General features: G+C 40.1%; 2 protein-coding genes across 13 annotated transcripts in view; both read right to left on the reverse strand.

Annotated features, from left to right (window-relative positions):
• Positions 1-13,688, reverse strand: part of IMPG2 (interphotoreceptor matrix proteoglycan 2) — a 61,926-nt gene extending 48,238 nt beyond the window's left edge. The window contains exons 1-3 of the mRNA XM_054815613.1: positions 12,101-13,688; positions 10,707-10,970; positions 538-704 (exon numbers count right to left, since the gene is read on the reverse strand). Coding sequence (XP_054671588.1) covers positions 538-704; positions 10,707-10,970; positions 12,101-12,179 — 510 coding nt within the window. The 5' untranslated portion in view covers positions 12,180-13,688. The remainder of the gene's footprint in view (positions 1-537; positions 705-10,706; positions 10,971-12,100) is intronic.
• A 1,974-nt stretch (positions 13,689-15,662) lies between these two features.
• SENP7 (SUMO specific peptidase 7) overlaps positions 15,663-23,924 on the reverse strand; it is a 48,483-nt gene continuing 40,221 nt past the window's right edge. For all 12 annotated transcript variants that reach the window (XM_054815683.1, XM_054815636.1, XM_054815693.1 and 9 more), the window contains 2 exons: positions 22,506-22,656; positions 15,663-18,902 (listed from right to left, as the gene is read on the reverse strand). In XM_054815683.1, the coding sequence (XP_054671658.1) occupies positions 18,765-18,902; positions 22,506-22,656 (289 nt within the window). In that variant the 3' untranslated portion in view covers positions 15,663-18,764. The remainder of the gene's footprint in view (positions 18,903-22,505; positions 22,657-23,924) is intronic.

Below are 23,924 nucleotides of genomic sequence, written 5' to 3' on the forward strand. Positions count from 1 at the left end.
GACAATGTCATCAATTGCCATCATAGGACACCAAAGCTTTTTATATTTATAGCCACGCTCATTTCAGTCAGGCTGCAGTGCAGAGATGTCAGAAACCTACAGCAATGCAGAACATCAAACAGGTAATTTTGCCATACGTCTCGGCATCATCAGAAACACAGCTCAGAACTTGCCGGTTCAAAGTGCTTTTTGAACTGAAGTTCAGTCCAGAGCAGGAAGGCTGCTACACGCCACAGTGGGTAATGTGCCACAGCCTGCCCCATGTCATGCTGCCTTTTCGGACAAGAGGTCTAGACATCATCCACTTGTCAGGAACATTACCTATCGAAGACAACATTCTCTTCACTATTGTTGCTTTCTCCTCCATCAAATCAGATACAACTTTACTTTTGGAACTATGGATCCAAGAGCTGGGATACTCAAGCCTGTCCATTTATGTGCTCCGCATGTTACCACCTGCCACATACCAAGCTGCATGTTGCAGCGGGACATTATGCCCTTGCTTATGAGAAAACACCAACCAGGAGCTGCACCCACCTTCACAATCAGACTCCGGTGCTCCTCAGACTGACTGAAGTTCATGCCCATTTCAAAGATACTCATTGTTCCTTCCTCACACAGGCTCATCCAGGTGTGATATTCTTCACGCTCTGGCAGTCTATCCCAGAATGTCTTGAAGACCTCCCAGACTGTTTCCTGACACACTGAAGGCACAAGAAAGGTCTAGTGTTAGTACAACAAGAGTGCTTCCATGGCATGGGTGGCCAGGATGGTATTGTCCAAATGCTATATGCTTTTCAGTATATTAATATATAGAATACAGTGACTGTACACCTACATGTAAATGTGTAAGGTGTTAGAGGTTCTGACAAGGAAGATCTGGTGGATCTTCCACACTCATGCTACTTCCCTCCCTGATTTTTTTTACTGAAGTAATTAATTACTTCACTAAAGAAAAAGAAGCAAGAGAGAGCACACTTGTCTCCTAACAACCATCAAGAAAAACAGTATTTTCACTGAGTGAAGCTGCCCTTGATCAATGGGTCAAATTTTTAGAAAATTTAGAACACCAGAACAGTATGGCAAATGTCCTCACAGAAAGTAGAGGTGGAGCTTAATTTGCAAGAATGATAGTTGCACTGATCAAAGCTGTAGAGGCTCAATTAGTAACAATTCCTTTCGACTCATCTTTACATGGAATTTAAAATAAGTTTCAGAAATTATAATTGCATTAATAATTTGAAAAACAAGGCAGGATGATGACACAATAACACAGTATGCTAAGAAATAAGTCAACCTCTAACCCTACTGCATGTATGCACTGCGAAAGAACCAGGCATCTCTAACTGAATGGTCCGTGAAGTAAGGGTTAAATTATCTTGTACCACACCAGCTGCTTTAACCTCCCTATCTCTCAGTGTGCTCTTTGCCCATCAGAGCAGTTGGTCACATAACGCTCAAGCAAAAACCTCTCTGTGACCCAGGATAACTGGAAGAGAGGAAGATTTATAAGATGTTCCTTGTGTCCTGGAAGAGAACAACATTAGAAGGAGAACAACTCTAAAAATCACTTGCAGCAGATGCCAGCTTGGAGTAGTAGCAGACAAACCTGCTTTTTGGTCTTAATCGGATTTCACTACTTATATATACCCACTTCAGCAGAGGAATGCTTTGCATTCAGGGAAAGTCTTGACATCATAAGCAAGACCCTACAGGACACTGACAATGAATCTATCTTCGGAAAGTCATTTTCTTCAATCAGCTTAAAAATACACTCCAGGCTGCCAAAACCAGTACCTTACTGCTATTTCTTCTTGATACTCTGTATTCTGAATTCCAAAATCGATTACATGTACTTGTGTAAAACTTAACACATAGATCACATATGGAAGCATACCTTCATTCAACCAAGAGATGGACATTTTTCTTAAATGCAAAGGCTTTATAAATAACAACCTTAAGAAGCTGTTTCACATACAGTAGCCCCCTTAAAGCTTAGCTGATTCTGTCACCCTGGATGGCAACATGCAGAAAAGCTCTTTTCTGCACCCCAAATTTCAGTTTATCAGAGCAGTTGAGAACATTTCTCCATTGCGGAACTCTACAGATACACAGATATCTCTCATTTCCATGCCACATTCCTGACAGCTTTCCTACATGGCGATTAGCCTTGTAGCTCATTTGACATGTATGACTGGAGAGGAATACAGTCTTCAAACTCTGCATTATTAACTGTCAGTAGTATATTACTGCTCTAGCACCCCTTCAGCTGCTAGGTAGCTACCTTTCTATGTAAGACACAGTAATTAGGTAAGGACTATTTGAGATGCTTCCAATCAGTTTTGCTTATGCATCTTTATTATTCAGAAATAAATAGCCAAATTTACAAGCATCTACGCACCCACTCACACTCCCCCTCAAGATAAGCTTGTTTCCTCAGTTGCTGAGGAAGCAAGCTCTTTGAGGCAGGGACCACATTTCTGTATGACCGCTACACAGACCTCAGGCAATGAAGCCATAATCCTGCTCTGGGATTTCTGGATCCTGCTGGAGTACTAATAAGCTTCCTGAAGCACAATGACATCTGTAGTATCCTCTCTGCCATCTGACTCCTAAGAGCTGGTCATCCAGGAGAAGACCAAGGTCAAATTTCAAATCCAGAAGCCTACACTAAGGAATCCTGCACTCTCTGGTTTCTTTGGTAGGTATTTGTATCCTGCATTCTGACTAATGGATCTTTCATTCCAGGTGCAACATTGTACAGCAACAATCCTGCAATGAGATCATTCCCCGTGGCCAGGATAAATCTTCAGCAGGCTATCAGTAAGAGTTGGAGCTATGGCAATAGCTTGCAGATACATTGCAGTGGCACTGTCTAAGTCCTACAGCTTTCAAATGGCAACAGGCAAAGGACTGGCTTTCCAGTTGCAAGTAATAATTGGCAGTAATAATTTAAGGCAGTTTTCCTTAATAGTCTTAAATAAGTTTAATCTCTTTTTTAAAATAAAGGTGATGAAGACAGTGCCTTGCCTGAATACAAGCTGCTGCTGCATGAACAGTTGTCCCGATCAGCTCCCAACAGATTAAGGATTTGTTCTGTGTCCTTTCATTTGGAATTAGACACCTCACTGAATTCCAGTCCCAAAGGCTTTGTGCCATCTGTGGGCTCTGAGCCCATTAATCAGACCTAAGCTGTCAGAACAGGGTCATATTTTCCGTGGAAAAAAGAAAGGGGATGCGGATAAGGAGCTACATTCTGTCCTCTCTAGCCTGTTTCCTATCTAGCCATTTCCACTGCGGCGAACAGTAACAAGTTGGACCACATGGCAGCAATGGTTTCCATATTCAGAAGGAAAAGGCTGGCCCATTTCTTCCTCCTGAGTAGTCTGAGAGTTTGTTAGTTCTGACACACAGGGAGGAATTAAAAACCCCAGGCAAACATCTACTACAAATGCCATTTCAACACTTCTGTTAGCCTTGCCCAGGAAACTGCATCCTCACCCACGGTGAGCTGCTTGCCACACACAGTCTCCTCGCAACCTTGCTGACATGCAGTCCATCTTGTCATTGTCCTGTTTATTCCCACCGGCCAGTTTGTAAAGCAGGGAATTGCTTTGCAGGATAACACATCCAGGCCGTAAGGGCTCAACCCAAGACCCAGCCCCTGGCACGCTTACCTATATGGTGTTCAAGAGCAAATCTGTAGCCTGGCTAAGAAAAGGAACAATTTTATTTCAGTCTGCCTTTCTCATACACTTTTTTCAATGCTTTGTAGTTAGATGAGAGTTGTCACTCCAAGCACAGAAAAAGAACAGCACAGTTTCTTCAAGGTGGTTCAAATCATGCTCATGTAAAGAAAGAAACAAGCATGATTCTATCTCCCATCTCGTTCAGGTATGTCAAAGAAGGAGCCAGTTCTTATCATGGCTTCATTGACGTGGCCACCCAGGGAACTGAAGAGACACCACCCTCACAGCGCATTCCATTAACCTTCTTTTAACTTGAAGGTGGAGCCCATCCCTGGGGTGAGTTTTTGACTATCTCCTGGCAAGGGAGGCTTTTCAAAATTTCTTATCAACAAATTCTTGAGAACTCCCTTATAAGAAACCCATGTTTTTCATAACTAGGTTATAAGCATTCTGAGATATTATAGACAAAACTTGGAGACATAAAAAGGTAAACAAAGTTAAATAGGGCTTGACTGGAAGCTTCAGTAAATAACTATATTTTACTCTATAAAAATAATTCACTATATTCCCTTTCTGACCTTCCAGCAACTTGCCAGTGTCTGTGCTACATAGACTATCTACATATGCTGACAATAAATGAAGCAACTTTTGACTGATATTTAAAACAGCATCTCCTTGAAACCAAAATAGAAAATAAAAGAAAATGAGAGTCAGGAAAATAAAAGAAAACGAGAGTCAGAGGCCTGATGGCAACCCCAACAGATTTACCAGTAAGCTTTTTGACTAGCAATGTAACTTTGAATTTTAATTATAAAACATTTAAAGCAAATAAAGAATGGAAAATAATTTCAGCATCAGAGCTTACAATAAATTGACAGGAGCCCAACAGTTCAGTGCTATGACTGAAGCTGTTTGCTTAATACAATATGATATGTTAACATACCCCAACTATTAAATAAAATAAATGTGCTGCACAGGCTTTGAGTTATGATCTTTCCAGGCATTAGGTTTCCAAGACTAGCTGCAAAACCCTTAAAAACCAACCGACCAAGCAGCCAGCCCTGCCAGGATCAGGAAGGAACTGCTGAGCCGACCCAGCAGTGCTGCCACATGCCACCTGAAGAGCATATCAGCGCTCGAGGCATGTGAGAAGAGCCAGTCTTTATGGCTAGATCTCATGCCAAACTTTCACTAGCCTGCTACCGGGATAGCCACAGGCATAGATATGTGGGACAGCATTAGCAACACCAGGCCCTGGAGGAGACAGGATTTGCAATGAGGCCTCTAATCCCTAGCAAACAATACTGATTAAAAGCATCAGAAAATCGAGATCAATCTTTTAAGGCAGTGAGCTAAGAGCCTTGAAGCTACACGTGGGTGGGAAGGTAAGCTTCTCTAGAAAATTACTTCCTTCATCCCACGGGTGCGGTAATAAATAACTTGTATTTTAGTGTTAACTGATCTTTCGGGTACTTTGCAATTTTCCTCTGAAGAATTCAAATGCTAAAAAAATGAAGACTTGTGAGACAGACAAAGGCTCCCTGCCACAGAGATGTGATCACACCAGCTGTCTACAAGGAAGGAAGCAAGTATGCAGAAGACGTGTAACTGATTGACATGACAAACCAGAATTCAAACCAAGAATGTAAACCAAACTGCTTGTTCTGCGATTTTTCTCCAAAGTACATTTTGCACGCACATACTACATTTTGCCTGTAGTCCATCCTGAAATGCCTCAGAAATTCAAGTCCCTTAACTCATTACTGAGATAATCATCTTCAATGTGAGAGAGAGCACCAAGGCAGTAACAATGGAAAGGACAGCATGTCCGGCCCATGCCCTTGTGCAAACTTCCATTTGAGCAAAGTGTCATAGGCACTTAAAGTAGGCAAAGCCTTGACATTTAAAGGCTGTAACAGGTTTCAAAGGCTGCTTCAGAAAGCCAGACATATCGTAAGACCATGTGAATCCTAGCATATCTACTCCGGCAGCCAAAAAGCCCAGCCCTTGGGAGCTTATCTGCTTCAAATGCAGTGTTTACGCTCAAGTAATACTTACAAATAATAGAGAATATCCTGAAAAGCTTAAGATAAATTGTGTTTCAGCCAAAAAAATTCCACATAGTCAGGCACAACCTCTTTTCAATCCTATAAATCTGTAGGAAGGGGTGGAAAAAAGTCTATTTGAAGTTTCCTTTGCTAAAGACTTTTATCGTTCTTTTAAAAACCTCCAGCTAAGATCTGTGATGAGATGATCTCTCTCTCTGAAATTGCTACCTCTCATGCACCTGGGTAGGATACATCATCTCTATGGCTCCAGCTTTACCATTCAGGATGCATTTATCTCTCAAATGAGAGACCATTAGCCTATTACACTCAGTTTGTGCTCAGGGATTTCTGAGGTTAACAGAAGGGGCACCACATGACAGCACTGGGCACCTAGTAGGGGGCAGGGTGGCTTTCTGGCCATTTGTGTAAGTGGGCAGTGCTGGAGTTAAATCCCAGTTAAATCCCATTAGTGCTTCTTAAGAGTTGAATCATGTACAGTGGCTAGGAGCACCGAATCAGGCTGAATATTCTATTTTGAGGCAACATGAGGCCAACTCCTCCTCTCTAACAATTGCTGCACAACTGAATGGCTTAATTTCGGTGGGTTTGGATAAGGACTACAGTGACAGGGAGACTGACAGACACCTCCTAAGACATCTTTCCTGCAAAGACTTAGCACTCGCTAAACAAATTAATATACACACATGCAGAGAAATCACTTCATCTGTTGCTGAAATACTGCTGTGTATGGCCTATAACCTAGCAACCCTTAAACAATATACACAACAAACCAGGATTTTAAATGAAAATAGTTGAACGTGAATTAGCTAATCCACACAAAAGATTTTTTTCTTTGAATGCTAACATACTAAACTCCGGCACAGAAATTATTCTCATCAGTAATATTTCAGTAACTACAAAGGATTGTCTTTCATGGGAAAAGGCAAGCTTTTTAGAAGCATATGTTGACATCTAATAATTCAAATGTAGAGAGAGACAGAACTACACCTTCTACAAATAAACTTCAGAAATTTATTGGCTGAGCATGAGCTATGCATAATACGGGCCAGGGATGAGGGGGAAACAAGGAGAAAAGGCTGACTCAGCCAGACACTTTATTTAACATCTTTGTTGGCAACATGGACAGTGGCATTGAGTACAGCCTCAGCAAGTTTCCCAAGAAAGGGGAAAAATGAGAACGCTCAGTGCTATGCCCAAGATTACAAATCTAGGGATTATAATAATGCATAGAACTTCATTCCTGATAAATATCTTTTATTCTTTCCAAAGGACCAAAATGTCCTTGTCTCTCATCAGCTGTGACACACTAGAATATCAACTGCTTCCTTCTTTGGTCAGTATCTTTAAACACTATCTTTCGATTTTCAGCTTTATCTGAAGCTCTGGCTGACAAAAATGGTTCTGGCAGAGAGACTCTCTGATCTACTCTTGTGAAAATAAGACGTACTCACTCACAAGCATACACTGAACTGTTTAAAACAGTGGATTACAGTAGGAAAAAATGCAAACAGAATTCAGGAGAGGTAGCCACCACAGTAATTATCTCTCAGAGGTGGCAAAGAGCAGCAGTATTAACCCTGAACCTTGGAGTCAAAATCCAGCAGCCTTTGTTTTACCCAGTTAACAGGCATAGGATAGGGAAAACAGTGCAAGCCATGCTCCCTTGCAAACCTTATCTTGTTTCTGTTTTACTGGGTAATTCAGCTTCCAAGTCTATTGTGATCCTCAGGTATCTACTGGCAATTTACACCAAAGGAAATGGACAGATTCGCTGAATTGTCTACGTAAGGTGACTGGTCATGACAGACTTTTGGTCTGAGCAGGTATGGCTATTTTTCATATAAGAATTTTTATTTAACAGGGGCTTGGGCTACCATCTCCCTGTCAGCAGTAAAGAACATCATTATTCATAATCAACATTACCATATACAGTGCACACTATCTGAAATCACGCTATTAGATTTCCACAAAATCTGTTTTGTGAAACCTCCAGTTGCCCATTGGACACACTTTGTGTTCATCACGACAGTCCAGCTATGAACCAGCACTAGGTTTATGTGACTCTTCCACCAGCAACCGTAACATTACTACCATTTAAAAGGACATGTGTTAAAAATACTCTGTAAGACCCAACCCATAGGCCTACACTATCCAATCTGTAAGCATCTATGACTGATTTCCGTCTTTATATTCTAAGAAATGAAATACAAAGCCAGCCAACAGCAGCGACCTCCATATACAGCTGCAAGAGATGCATAGACTGTATCATACTGGGGAGCACAGAGACAATCATCATCCAAGATTCATCTCAAAAGAGACTGAAAATAATATCTTCTGCTAATACAAAACTCTGTTCTGCAATGTGATGGACTGTAGGAATAAATCAGCACTTGAGAAATCTGTTTTCTAGACTGCAGGTGTAGAGAAACAAGTACAAAACCACCCCTATTCTTGGCTGGTGCTTCTGACTACTACAGTAATAACAACCACCACCAGTGAACAATCATATCATTACTTAGACTTTCATATGCTGAAGGGTGCTACTGCTGTTTTAGAAAATACTGATTTTTCTCCAGATCCCTGTATTTTGCCATCCTTTGATTTTTTTAATGATTTATAATATGTTTGCCATATCTCTTTATCTTGTATCTTTTTAAGGCTGAAAAAATCCAGATGTTTTAGTCTGGGAAAAAAACTGCCAAACCCACCAAAAAACCAAAACCCCACCAACGCTGTATACTGTTAAGCCTACAGCTATATGACATAAGCACTTGCTTAAAGCCTATGGTGGAAATGTTCGTCAGTCAGTCTCTGACACTAATAGAGGCTTTAGCAAGCTAGCAAAAGTAAATAAAGCTTGGGGCTACAGACAGATAATTATATTCCCACCTGTTTCCTTCTAAAGTAGGTATAGATTGAACAAACGTAACCTGGATAATCAGCACATGCAAAAGTTTTCTTTTTTTTCTAACAAGGTCTTATATCAAAACAACAATCAACCTTTCCTTCCATGGTAGTGGCACTGTAATGTAAAACCAAAGGAAAGACTTGACTGTATTGAAATCATCCTTTCCAGAGAAAGTATGGGATATTAAAGTCATTCCTTACTTCAACAGATACAGAATACAAAGAAGATTCTAAAAATGCAAAGATTGAAAAATCAGCAGACTCTGCGTACCTTCATATTTATTCCCTTGTGGGGTGTTATTTTTCTAATCACTGACAGTACCTGGTCTCCAAGTGCTAAACAGTGACCACGTTCTTTCCTAGGACTATTTTGTTGACAGTGCAGACAAGAAAGTCCATCTCACTATTTTATCACTGCACTGATTCAGCTAGCTAGTGAAAACATGGTTTCAAGAAAAAGCTGGTATATAACTCAGTAACATTCAAGGGACAGCTTTACTATGAATGAAAGTAACAGCATCATCAACTCTCATTTACCTCGGGTGCATTTACTCAGGATGTGATTAACTAGACATCACCAAGTACTTGTGATGCAGCACATTGCTGCTAAATTGCTTGAACCAGACCTTGCTTGACTTGCTGCTAAAAAGTCACCTCTGCTTCTTGCAGAGATCTTTTGAAAAAGTTTTAAGCTAAATGTGCTAAGGGTGGTCATAGCAACTCTGCTCAAGAAGTCCTTGTGGATTGTGAAAGCCCTAAGTCCAGTAGGAAAGCAGATGGACTAGGTGGATTTTTGATTTAACCTGGGACTGTTAAGTTCTAAATAAGCTTTTACAACCTAATTTACAGATTTTGCTTCTTTATTATCACTCACACTTTTGCTTACTTGCTATTGCCCTTACATACCCCTATCACAGATAATTGAGAGGCGACTGCAGTTAAAGCACATGGTATGGATTCATTTTGAGCAAAACAAAGAACAGTTGACTCTAACTGGGTGGACACAAACAAGAAGCTTGCAAAGCCTGTCAAACTCTGTGTGGTCATCGGTGTTGACATCCCTTGCAAGCTGGGCACAATTCATATTTGAATGAGGCTCTGATCCTGTATAATTCCAGTTTGTTCTCCAAATACATTCTTTATGTTTACTTTTCGGCAGACACTCAGCAGCTCCCAGTTTGAATTGTTTTTCACTGCTCTAAGTGAATAAATCGAGTTACCAGTGGGACTCTCTTCTAGAGGCAATCAAAAAAGTCTCATTAAACATGCGTCTGTGACAGCAGCTCTTTCCCATTTCACCAATTACATGCAAACATGTTAAGACATTATGAATTGTTTCAATGCTACAATACAGACACGCACAAATACCAGAAAGCACTGAATGACCTTGACACCCCATTCCAACGTTGTCAGACAGAAGGGTTTAAAATACATCATATCGCTGTAATATTTCATCACATGAAAGAAGCTGTTACTGGGAGTATTTCAGCTTTTCAGAGAAAGCTCTGTCACACCAACTTCTACATCTTAAAAGAAAGGCTTCATCTCTGTTATACTACAACCTGATACACAGAGATTGGCTTTCTAGACAAGAGAATATACTACACTTTGCACAACCAGCCACCATCAAAGGTGACATGGCTGAGACACTGATGTCTCAGACTTGACTCTTTTCCGAAAGATCCCTCAGTGAATTCTACTAGCACTTAAAGAACAGTAAATAAAACCAACGAGCTCTGCCATTTAGCTAACCTGTACATAATGTCTATTTTTTCTTAGCATTCAAATTGTTCTATGAGAAAGGATGAGTAATTATTAAACATTAAGTGTGGTTTCAGGGACTGAGGTTTTATGAGTATAACCAAAAGGTGTTTTTTAGCTCAGAACAGCTCTCAAAGAAAATTATCACAGAAAACTAAGATTCTTGGGTAGCAGTGTATTTCTTATTGCATGGTATTTATGATGTTTAAAAGCTTCATGTATTATTTTTTTATAAGTAAATGTTCTTCATCAATTACCCATGAGACATATAATCACTTACCTCTGAGCCTGAAGTATTTCAGATGGTTGGCAATAGCCTGCTCAACAGATTCATCAGGGCAGATCTTCACTCCACTGGGAAACAGAATGGACCGCTTCCTTCGTAACAGCAAATGCTTGTTGACCTGTTCAGCCTCCACAATGCCATTAAGCTTTTTCAACTCAGGAGGCCGAGAAGGGTTTGCCAACTGCCAGCCACTGAGCTGAGGGGCTGGTGAACCATCTTTAGCCTGTCCTCCTCCTCCTGTAGCTGAATAACTTTCTGCTGTAAAATTAAAATCACACACGAATTTCTCAGATGAGGTAGTGATGCAGTCGTATGTATCTTAATGCCATTGTTCTGGTCTCTCAAGGTCATAACTGCTTTTTTCTGTTAACAAAACCTGTCTGTATGACCGCACTGTTATAAATAACCGTAAGCTCTTTACAAGCATCCCATCAAATGATAATGTAACTTAAAGGCCTAACCTTTGAATACTAATGTTTTGTGTCTAACTTCCCTTCTGTGATTTGGCTTAAGTCAATGGGACTATATTTGTGAACAAACATTTACTTAGAAGCTTTCAGGACCAGGAACGAAATAATGAAATAATTAACAAGCGTCCTTATTCCCTACTTTCTTTCCACAAGAAACATTTATATCCCTTGCCTCAAGAAAGCTGTCTATTTGGTTTTAGTCTGACAGTCTAATTCTCTGTCCTCCACAGTCAGCTGATCTGAATTAGTTAATTCAACTTTCTTCTTTCACTTTTTCCCCAGAAAACATGACTGAAGAAGAATCACAATGAATCCTTTATTAGAGAAAGAACAGTAATGAGCGTATAGCATTTTTCATCCCACAGATTATGAGCTTATTCTGCACCTTCAAAGTCAATAGCACCTTTGACTTGATGGCTGAAAGATGAAGAATGTGGTTATTTTGATGATATATTAACAGTCAGCTCCAGTGCAGAACACCACCATCAGATAGTACCTCAGAGAGAGAAGGGAACATCAAAAAAGGTCACTAAGGCAAAAGCCCAGTCTTCACCCAAACTGACACATCTTTCGTGTGCATAAGCAGAAGAGAACCTCACTTTTTAAAATTTAATACAAAATTATTAAAGAAAAAAGGACCAAGTAAAACATCAGTATTTAATGTCTCTCAAAGTTGGAAAAACTTACCTCCTGTAGCTATATTCTACACTCAAACCAACTCAAATGTACAGTAACACCTCCTGGAAATCACTCTAGTTATTCTATATTTACACTGATATCATGGCATAGATTTGATCAAACAGTTCTCCTTTAACATAGTCGCCTTTGTTATAATTAAAGCAGAGAGGTATTTTTATTTCTACACACTGCCATAGGTAGACTTTGAAAACAAGAATATGAATAAGATTTCTGCATTACCTGCAACTATTTGAAGATCACCTTTAATCATTCCCAAAAATGGAAGGCAAAGAAAGATTTTCCAAATGATGCCAAACATACTTATTTGTGTCAAAAAAAAAAAAAAAAAAAAAGGAAAAAAAAATCCCTTTTAGCAAAAGAGCTGTTGTCTTTAATGTATCCTTGAACTAACCAAGAGCATTTCCCTTCTTGAAAATGTCTTGACGTCACTTATAATTATCTTTGGAAAAAACATTAGGTAAAAAAAGTCAACCAAGACATCCTGGGAATATTCTTTTCAATGACAGTATTCCGCTTTAGTGAAGAAACAAGAAAAGGTGACGGAAGTAAACTCCTTGGAGCTAGCAGATGGACTGAGACAATTTTTTAATTTTAATCTGGCCAGCTAAGCTCTTTACCAGAGCTTGTCATACCATTAACAGACAGTCCAAACAAGGACAGCACCTTTCACATTTAATTAACCACGTTTTTTCACTGGCCCTTCAATTTCTGCCCTTTTTTAAAATCATGCTGACCACAAAACATCAGAGGGAGCACATTCGTCTTCAGCGGAAGGTCTCAGTGTGCTTTGTGATCTGCTTGTACAAATATATGCATCTAAAAATGCACTGACGCGCTTAAATGCTGATGCATGCATAGATAACACCGAAGCAATCCTTCTGAAGGACTGCTTCTTCTGGTGACAGAGCTAACGCAGCCCTGCTGCCCCAGTCTGCACTAAAGCAGAAAACGTTGTGATGCTACACCTCTGTCCCTTGCATCCCAGAAGAGGTTTTTCCCCCAAAGATAACACCAGGGCAAGCTGTGATTCTGTCATCTCTGTTCAGGTATTATCTGACATGAGCAGCAGGAACAAATTAGCACAGATACCTGAAGAGATGATCAGCTAAGAACTGCAGAAAGGACAGAGTGCAGGACACCAGCAGCAATCTCAGCTCCCCTCCTGTCCAGGGGCAGCTCATTGTGGAAACGTGTATGGAAGCAGTCCTGCAATGGCAGACGGCATTCGGACCACTAGAAAAACCCCGTCAGAGCTGTCTCTGGGTGGCGTTAACTCAGGGCTTGCTGGTTACTGCGTTCAGATCAATCTGAGCAAACTGCTGGTTTCTCCGAAATGACTATTTTTGGTAGTGGTTTTGCATAAATATTTCAAAGCTTCCCAGATGACAATCTGCAGAGCATTTACACAGAGCTCCTTAGGTATACAGTGCTGGCTCTCTTCTAGCTGCTCTACTGAACTCCAATAATTCAGATAACACTGATAATTCCTGATATTACACACAGGACACTCACAGGAATCAAATAAATCCACCTTTGTTTTTAGGCTCTGTCTTCTGACATCTAACAGACTCTTGTAGATATTTTTCAAAAGAACAACGTATTTGCCTTGATTTTTTCCACAAAACTACTAAATTGCTACTACTGACTTTAAGTTAAACCACTGAGCTGCTCTAATACTCCCAAACAGTTTTCTTAGAATCAGACATTTTGGATCTATCAAACCAGCACTGTTCACCTAGGCTCGCTCTGCCAGGCTAACTACAATACTGACAGCAGCACCAAGTGCAATACACCACACTGGAGCTGTAAATTGAACGGTCCCGATGATACGAGGCACAGGAGCATTGCACTGGTGCTCACAAACTGTTTCAAAGTCCTTTTCAGCATCTCTAGGTAGACAGGGCAATTTTTGAGGCTGACTTGGGTACCTTTATTACAATCCTGGATTCAACAACACAGACCAGATTTTTTTTTAATCTCCTGCAGAGACTGGTGCTTTCAATGTCATGACTGCTTTTGCTTGCATTACCCTGCAAAAATGCGACTGAATCAAGATTACAAATACTATACATGCCTATAAAGGCAAAGGCTAACTTACCTCAAGAATGCATGACAACTAATCCTTTTAGAGAAAATTCTCAGAATACACGTGCTTCAGTAACAGTATGAAACTCAATTAAAAGTCTTCCTGGAGAATCTTCAGATTTACAGCATTGCTGTTTTTTCACCAGCAAAGTACGCAAAGGCACTCAGAATATAAATACTATAAAAACTACCCACTTTATATCTGCAAAAATTTGTTTTCTATAGTATGGCTATGTCAGCTTCTGTGTGACAAAATATTTTAAATATTTAAATTCCATTTTATTAATATTAGTTCAAGCTATCAATTTTAAATTCAACACTGAGTTCAGCACCAAAATTCAGATTTGCAGCAGCTGAAAGTCTCCTACATTTATGATAGCAAAAGGCATAACTAAAAGCATAATCATCATTTAAAATTTCTTAAAACAAGCAAAACAACTCTGGCAACAGAATGCCAAAATAACCATGGAAAATTAACTCCTCCCTTGATCTGACTAAAGCCTTTACAGTAATCATTGAATCACAGAATGGCTTGAAGAGCAGAAGATGCATAATTCTTCATTTCCAGCAGCCAAACTGTACCTGTTGAAAAGTATATTCTTGCTGGGGGTGGGGGGAAGTATAAACCTGGTGATGTAACACACTGAGGTCACATCAGTACCCCCAAAAATAAAAAGACAATTTTCTGACAATTTGTATTTCTGAAAAGAAAGGACATGCACTTTCATATAGCAGATGTGCTTAGCTGAATTACAGTTCTCTACAAGGTAATGGTCACTGAAATTCTGCTACTGTGCACATACTGTTCTAAATAATTTAATTGTTTTTCAAAACCAATTTATTAAAAAAGCTTAGTCCACTCTTCTGTAGCTAAATATTGCAAAATAGAGGTATACCTTAATGGAAATACCTCTACTGAAGAGCCATATGATGACAGACACTCCTTATCTCCAAGCTCACACAGCTTTATACCAAGATTATAAATTGTCTCCTGTGACTGGACTACAGCAACTGATTTTATGGCATTTGACAGGATTCACCAACAAAATTCCCCATCAGTTTAAATGAGAAAATTAGATCAGACAAAACCTTTTCACTTGTTCAGTTTCTGTGGTTGCTGTTGCCAAGCATTTTGCCATTACCACTTTTTGCTTCAGCTCCTGGAGAGTTCTCTGGTGAACTCTGTCTCAAGAATAAGCAAGGTGTAAGGCTGTTTAGCCTTCCAGCTGACCAAATTCAGCCCACCACAGCCTGTCGTACCACCACCTCTTCCATCACATAGTACTGTAAAGTATTTGGAGCAGAAAAATCAGGAAGTGAGGTCAACCAAATTAATCTAACACTTCACTGATCTACATTGTCCTTGTAATGTAAGCCTATTCTCAGCACTCCTCTTTTCCTGAACTGTTGATCAGGTAAGTATCTCTTACCTTGCTCAACAGTCAAAGATGATCCAGGTGCCTGTGCTTCATCTTTGAACAGTGTTTCCAACTTCAGTTTGGACAGAATTATTGCTGTTGGTCTTGGTTTTATTCAACCATTAATGGAAACATTTTCAATCCTGAGACCTTTCAAGTGTCATTCTACAATTCCTGCTTTTCCATCTAGAAACCAGTCTTTTTTTTGGGGGGGGGTTGCCAGAAGCAACGTTCTGCTTCCCTGTCATAATCAAGATAAAAGTGTTACTACTCTGGCTTTTAAGTCTTTATTATTTTGTAAGGTGTAGTACTTACTGAGTACTGCAAGCTCATTTCAGGGTCAAATTCTAGGAGGTGAGTCCCAGAAAGTACAGATGGAGTCCAATGAAATCTATGCCTGCAATTTCAGAGGAAAAACAGCAGTCCACAGATACTTTTCTGAAAAGCACACTTGCAGTTTCATCATTCACTTCTTCAGCTCTTGATGAAAACTATGGGGGATTTTATGTTTTCCCAGAAGATTTACTTCCTACAAGTTACTTCTCTTCCACCTTGTTTCTTGTGTCATGCTTGCCAAGAGTACCTTAAACAGATCTCCATGACTCAGATTTCTTCATGGAAACCAGAATGTAGCTGTTTCTCTTACAGAAAATATACCTACATTTAACACTTTGAGGACAATTCCTTGTCTTGAAATCAAAATTACACAGTGTAGTTAAAGAGCCTCGCAAAGATTGGTTTGCTTTGAAGTATCACGCCACTCCCTCATTTCAGTTAAACAGGGATTAATACAGGAAATGGAGATGCAGGAAATGAGCAAAAAGGTCCCTGAGTGACACTGGTGTCTTATACGTGCTAAAAGTTATCTTTAGGAAGTTCTAGCAACTAAAAAGGAAAGAGAAAAGTACCTGGAGTGTAACTTTTTCCACAGACACTTCCTCGCATTCACCATGTATCTGTTACACGCAAATGGCTGGAATGGGGTGGGTTGCGGCTGGGGGACCCGGGCATTTCCCAGGCTAGCCATTCAGGCTGTCAAGACTGTTAGCCTAACTACAGAAAACTACTGTAAGGCTCTTGAGTCAAAAAGCAGCCTTGCTTGCCACAAGAAGCTGTGAACTAGCTGCATGTCTTTATAAAGACTGAAGATCAAATAATCGCTGTGATACAAATTGAGTTAAGATACACATATCGTGTATATACCCTAAAAGCAGTCAGATGGCCTAGCTTATGCTTAGGCTCATTGGCTATTTGTGGCAGCTAGGAAAAGAATGGTAACAATCACATTCAGCAACTTCTGGAGATAATTTTAATATCAAATGTATTGGCATTCTCATAGCACATATCTAACAAAACTACAAAGGCAATCCTTTAACGTTATAAAACCAATTTAGAAAAATGTATACATCACTTTTGCTTTTAAATAGCTATAAACCAGTTAATCTAAAAAAGAACAAATTACTTTATGATAAAAACTAACTTTACCATAAGAAAAAGCCCAAACTATTTGTCATAAGGGAACACTGAAAATATGCATCAATTAAAAAGCTGTAGAGAAAGGGCACATATTTTTGCATTTTATCCTTTATCTGCCTTACAATAAATACACAGATTATCCCTGTAAGTAATGCCGACGTTGTGATTTAGGTGATGAAAGCCAAAAAGCTCTGGGATGAGGGGGACAGATGTTGGTGGACGGTAGTGACAAACTACAGAATTAAAGTAGAAACAAAGACAAAAATCACACAGTAATTGCACTAGGCTGCTCACAGCTATACAGAAGGTAACTGCGCTCAGCAAATTATTTTGTTTTAAAATTGCCTCTCTTCTCCAGAAAGAATGCTTCCTGGTTTGAGAAACAATGGTGGGGGATTTTTTTGGATGACTGTACAGAACCTGAAGTAATAACTGGATTTTCCAAATGCTAGGTTTCAGAGTTGTCTTGAGGGAAAGGGCCCTGAGAATTCTGCAATGCCACAAAAATGTTCACATCTTTGGGTTGCCCTCCATTTTTATTTTAACTCTCTAGCTTACTTCCAGCTTTAAAAGCTCTGGTTTTGCAGATACTTTTGAGACACAGGTTATTTTGGTGGTTATCTGACACATGGTGCTTCCGATGAGTGAGATGACACTTAAGTTTACTTACAGTGGGGAACAGGAGAAAGCATCCTCTTAAAACAGCCACCTTCTATCATGCAGTAACTACAGAAAAAGTGTGCACATGTCAAAATATTATTGAAGTTTTATGTGATCACTGTTTGAGGAAAAACTACATAAACATATTAAGACAAGAATCAACTTATGCTAGTTTATCAAATCAATTCTGAGTTGAAACACTCGGATATTCGGACATCTTTACTCAATTCTCCTGAGCAAAGTATAAATCCTGTTTGTCTTATATGTAAAGTACATATCTTAAAGAGGTATATGACATAATGACTATTTGAATGAAAATGGCCTTATTTTTCAGTAAACACCTCAAACCTTTGAGGTTCTTGAGCCACAACCTGCTTGCCTTTCTAATGCAAGTGATGCCATAAGATTTGCAGGTATAACTCCCAAAAATAAGGCAAATAGGATTAAAAAATCTACTGCCTACATGTATTGTATTGGCATGTACTTTGAGAGTAAGATTTCTTCTAAAATCTGATAAGAAAAAAAATTCATAAAAAATACTTAAAAAAATCCACTCTTGACTTTAAGAGATTTCAATGACCAACTCTCAAGTAAATGTCTTCCACTCATGGAAATAAATTTTTATGAGGAAAATTCTAGGGAGGGAAAAAAATAAAAATAAAATCAAAACTCAGCAGCCTCAAATCTTGGCAGAATTTTCTGACACGTGCAGACTACTTCTGTATAGAATCTGAAACAAAACAAAAGATACATCTCTAAAAAGAGTCAATATTAGATCCTTAAATTAAAACAATATATAGTATTCATTCTACATGTATGAGCTGCAAAATCAAGAGAGACACAGTATAGGGTCAAAATCCTCTCTTCAGGCTTGACTCCTAAATGATCACCCATGTTTATACAGAATTGTAAAGAATAGGCTCCAAATGATGAAAATATTTTACATCCTTGTGGTACATACCTGTACACAGCTTTCATATTGCAAGCAAAGAATCAATTAGCAATCCATTTACACTTTTATCTACAACCTTCTCCTTTCCCCCCCACGACTGCATTCTGACAACACAACCCAAATGAAAAGAAAATATTTAAATAAATACACACTGAACAGACAAAATACTTCTTGTGGTTCTTTGTTATTTTTTTTCTTCCTAGCAAGGCAGAAAGAGCCCAAGTGCTGATAAGCAGAGTTCCAGTTACTTTATACAGCAATGTTCTTTGCTGGGTTTGGCTTATTAGATTTATTAGCTGCTGCTGCCACTATGCTGTTGAAAGTGCAGTTGCAAGATCAGGTCTCGAATTTCTTCTCTTTTGCTTCTGATCAGCTGGCGAGGGAACCACTTCTCCAGATGCAGTGGCTGTTCAAAGTTAACTATGGGATTCTGGTAACAAAAAAAGGAGTATTTACAGCATGAATTTCCTAAAGCAACCTTCAGAAAGAATTTCAAACCCTTCCATTACTGCTGAGACCAAGAAGGCACAAACAAGTTTCCCTAAGACAGTGGCAGGCCTCAAAGTCAAATTCCAGTTCCTCTGTGGTAATGACATATATACAGACCCTTACCACAAGCTACTCATGGTAAACACCAAACAGGTTATCACCACTTAGAATCACAGAATGGTTTGGGTTGGAAGGGACCTCAAAGCCCATCTAGTTCCAACCCCCCTGCCATGGGCAGGGACACCCTCCACTAGACCACGTTGCCCAAAGCCCCATCCAACCTGGCCTTGAACACTGCCAGGGAGGAGGCAACCACAACTTCTCTTAAAGATACATCAGTATAAGCACATATTCAAGGCAGATTCCACGTACTATGATACAATTAGGCATACTCTTGATATCTAACGGGACAGACACACTTTGGTCACAGAACACACATGTACAATCACACTATAGGGAAGGATCAAACATACAGCAGTTAAGCATGATGAGGTTTTGTTGCCTCAGGCATATGTTTTTCTGTCATGACATGGTCAGTCTGATGGAAGACAGCAAAGAAGCAAGAACACTGCTAGCAATTTTAGCAGGACATGAGAGGAGGAGAATTCGGAACAAAAGAGGATAGCAAATTGAAATGGCTGAGAGACACTGGTAGGTTCAGCAGTAAGACCACACCACCACATCTGATCTGTGAAAGTCAATTTTTTTTTTCCTCTTTCCCTCTTCATTCTTTTGCCATACTTATATTTCACCTTCTCCTTCCTTCGAATAAAGTAGTATGTGATAAATTGAAAAAGCAAAGTGAAAAACACATCATGATTTGCTGTCTAAGAGCCCTGGTATGTTTAGGACAAATTACAACCACCTTGTCCTGGCCTTGCTTCTGCACGCAGAACATGACCCCACTGTTAAGAGAATAGGCAGTTCAAAAGCATTGGTAAAGAATTTCATTTTACACCTACACAAGAGCTCAACTCATCTATCGCAGAATGGTTGAGGATTGAAGGAACTTCTGGAGGTCATCTGGTCCAACCTCCCTGCTCAAGCCAGGCCACCTAGAGACGGTTGCCAGGACCATGTCCAGATGACTTTTGAGTATCTCCAAGGACAGAGACTCCACAACTTCTCTGGGCAAACCAGAGCACTTGGTCACCCTCACAGTAAAAAAGAGCATTTCTTCACATTCAGAGGGAACCTCCTGTGTTTCAGTTTGCATCCATTGCCTCTTGTCCTGTCACTGGGCACCACTGAAAAGAGATGGCTCTGTCCAATTTGCACCCTGCCTTCAGATATTTGTACACATTGATAGGATCCCCCCGAGCCTTCTCTGAGTCACAGCTCTCTCAACCTTTCCTCACAGGAGAGATGCTCCAGTACCTTAATCATCTTTGTGACCCTTAACTGGACTTGCTCCAATAGCACCATCTCTCTCTTGTACTGGGGAGACCAGAACTGGACACAACACTGAGGAGAGGGGAAGGATCCTCCCTCCAACTGCTGGCAACATTCCTCCTAACATAGACCAGGATACCGCTATCCTTCTTCACTGCAAGGACACACTGCTGGCACATGTTCAACTTGGTGTCCACCAGAACCCTTAGGTCCTTTTCAGCAAAGCTTCTTTCCAGCTGGGTGACCCCCAGGATATAGTGGTGCCTGAGGTTGTTACTCCCTGGGCACAGGACTCTACACTTCTTGTTGAGCTTCATGAGATTCCTGTCAGCCCATTCTCCAGCACTTTGAGATCCCTCTGGATGGCAGCACAATGCGCTAGTGCTATCAGCCACTCCTCCCAGTTTTGTGTCATCTGTGAACTTGCTGAGGGTGCACTATGCCCCAACATCCAGATCATTAATGAAGATGTTAAGCAGGACTTGACCCAGTATTGACTCCTGGGGTACAGTGCTAATTACTGGCCTCCAATTAGACCGCCTGCCACTGATCACCACCCTTGGGATCTATCCAGTCAGCCAGTTTTCAATCAAACTCACTGTCTGCTCATCCAGCCCATACTCCATCAGCTTCTCTATGAGGATCTTATGGGAGACAGTATCAAAGGCCTCACTGAAGACCAGGTCGACAATATCCACTGCTCTCCCCTCATCTTCCCTACTCTTCCTTTTGCTGCTTACACAATTATAGAAGCCCTTCTTGTTGCCTTTGATGTCCCTCACCAGATTAAACTCCAGTTGGGTTTGGCTTTCCGGATTAAGTCTCTGCATGCTTGGACAGTGTCTCTATATTCCTCTCAGGTTACTTGTCCCTGCTTCTGTCTTCTGTATGCTTCCTTTCTGAGTTTTGCTAGGAGCTGGTCTCCTCCATCCATGGATGCCTGCTGGTATCTTTGCTTGACTTCCTGCTTGTTTGGACGAACTTGGAGGTGAAGGAGCTGCTTTACTTGGGTCATCTGCCATTGATGCTCTCCAGGAACCTCCCGGATTGCTTATATCCTTCTGTGTTGTCCCTCCAGCAGATGTCAGGGTGGTTAAAGTCCCCCACAGGGACCAGGGCTTGTGAATGTGAAGCTGCTTCTAGTTGTCTGTAGAAGGCCTGATCCACCTGTTCTTCCTAATCAGGTAGCATACAGCAGATGCCCACTACTACATCACCCAGATTAGTCTGCTCTTTAATCACTACCCATGAGTTCTCAGTTGGCTCCTTATCCAACCCTAGGCAGAGCTCCATGCATTCCAGATGCTCTCTCACATAAAGGGCAACTCTACCTCCTCGTCTTCTCAGCCTGTCCTTCCTAAAGAGCCTGTATCCATCTATCACAGCACTCCAGTTATGTGAGCTATCCTACAACATCCCCATGATCTGGCAATCTGTTCTACTACAGAAGAAAAAACTGTCGACTGGCCAAGGCCCCACACAAGGCTTTCCATGCACAGGACTCTCAGACAGAATGTGGACCACATGTTTAAGTATCAAACAAGCAGAGCCATTCAAAGGATGGAGCAAGAGGGGAGTGCACTGATCAGAGGGAGGAAGAGTTGAGGACACCCTAAAAGACAGTGCCTGAAGCTCAGCATCTGCAGATGTTTAAAGGTATGCGCTGAACAGGAAAGAGAGGATCCCTTAGCTCTCTGCTTTCCTTTTTAAGGATTCCTCCCTCCCTCTCTCTGCAGAAGCTGCTGCCTGCAGAGCCACTCAAAGGCCACTGCACAAGCTTACCAAAGTTTTAGAGGCTACAAAAAGAGATTGACAGTAAAGATGCCATCTGTAGGTCAGAAATGTGTAAACTAAATAGACTCCAAATACACCCAAATAGTTTGGGATATTGAATGTGTCAATGTAAAAGCAACATTAAACTAGAAGGTCAGAAATGTTTGCAACATACACAGATGAGAAACTGTCCGTGCTCCAGACACAAAGACCCCAGCCATTACTTGAAGAATGGGTTTTATTGCCTCTTCCTCAAATAGCTTTGACACTCTTGATGCTGAGCATCACAGGCTTTTGTGTCTGGCTATTTCGTGCAGAAATAGGTTTTGGGGGTTTAAGGTGATTTTGGTAGAAAGGGGAAGGTAGTTTCTATTTGTACCTGGAAGAAGCTTTCCACATATTGCAGCAAATAGACCCCACAATCACTGCTGTTATCTTGTTTAGGCACTCTGGGACACAGGTCAATCATAGTTGATTTATTGAATTCTCGATGTGTTTTTCGTTTAGCTTCCCATTCCACTTCAAGGTACCTACAAAAGAAAGCAAACAGATTAAATACTTGAGAAATAACTCCCAAGCTCAATGCATTTTTGGGATACTACTCAATATTGTTCTGGAGCTGGCCAAAATCTAAAATAGCTTTAACCAATTTCTTTCACAGAATCTGTCAAAGAAATTCACACAAGGAACAGCACAATTTCCACTATCCAATATTCTATCACACTCAGAGGCATCTCTACCATATAATATACAATATACGAAACAGAAAGATGCATGACATTATTTAAAAACAAACAGGAGATTTTTAAACCTTTACTAAAGGAAGAACTCAAGCCACTTTTCCTGGCTATCACACAGGGTATCCTGGGTTCATCCTAAGAGGCCAGCAGTGGTTTTCTAACCTAAGCTAACTATTTTAAAAAACCTTAGAATTCACTTATAAACAACTTCAGTTACAATTACACCAATATAACCCTTGCAACCCGCTAGTGTACAAGGTATATAAAGACTTGTTTAAAATGTTAAGGTAGCACTTCTTCAATGATTATGACTTATTTGTTATCAGGCTTTTCTAGTGTTCTTGTGCTTCAGTAGCAACTCACTGACCCCACATTCTGGGCAGGCCACTGATTTTGAAGATGAGATTGAAAGCATAAGGGTCTGATTTTCAAAGGCTAGAGTTATCTATACTTTTCTGCTGACTTTAGTCAGAGTTGCAAAGGCTCAGGGCCTGTGAAAATCAAACATAAGGTCTGACTTTAGGGAATAAAAAAAATATATACATTAAGTCAGAACATGTGCTTGATTTCAAAAAGTCCCAAGTCCTTGCAATTCTGAGAATAAAAACAAATAATAGCATTCCAATATAATTATACTGACACATCAAGCTTTTAGACAGCTTCAGTCTAGTTTCTATTTTTTGGCAAATAGATAGGAGTGGACTTAACACTATAATTCTGTAAGCTCTATCCAAAAAAATGAAGATAAGCCCTTTGGAAAAATAATAATTTAAACTGCAAAGTATTCATTTTAAAGAATCTGTTTTTTCTACCATTAAAACCACTCTCCATTAATGAACTGGAGGGGATTAAAAAAAACAAACAACAAACTCCTCTCTACTTTTAGTTGGTTGGTTTTTTTTTTTCAATTTCAAAAAGACTGTCCACTTTACAACTTTTTCATTACATGTGCGCTGCAGAACAGACAGGCTTTTCACACAAGCCTCTGTATCGCTATTAAAATTTTATTTATTGTGGCTCTTTGTGTTTTTTCCTTTAGCATTAGAAATGTACACTTT

Source organism: Grus americana, chromosome 1 (assembly GCF_028858705.1).
Source record: "Grus americana isolate bGruAme1 chromosome 1, bGruAme1.mat, whole genome shotgun sequence".
NCBI classification, from domain to species: Eukaryota; Metazoa; Chordata; class Aves; order Gruiformes; family Gruidae; genus Grus; species Grus americana.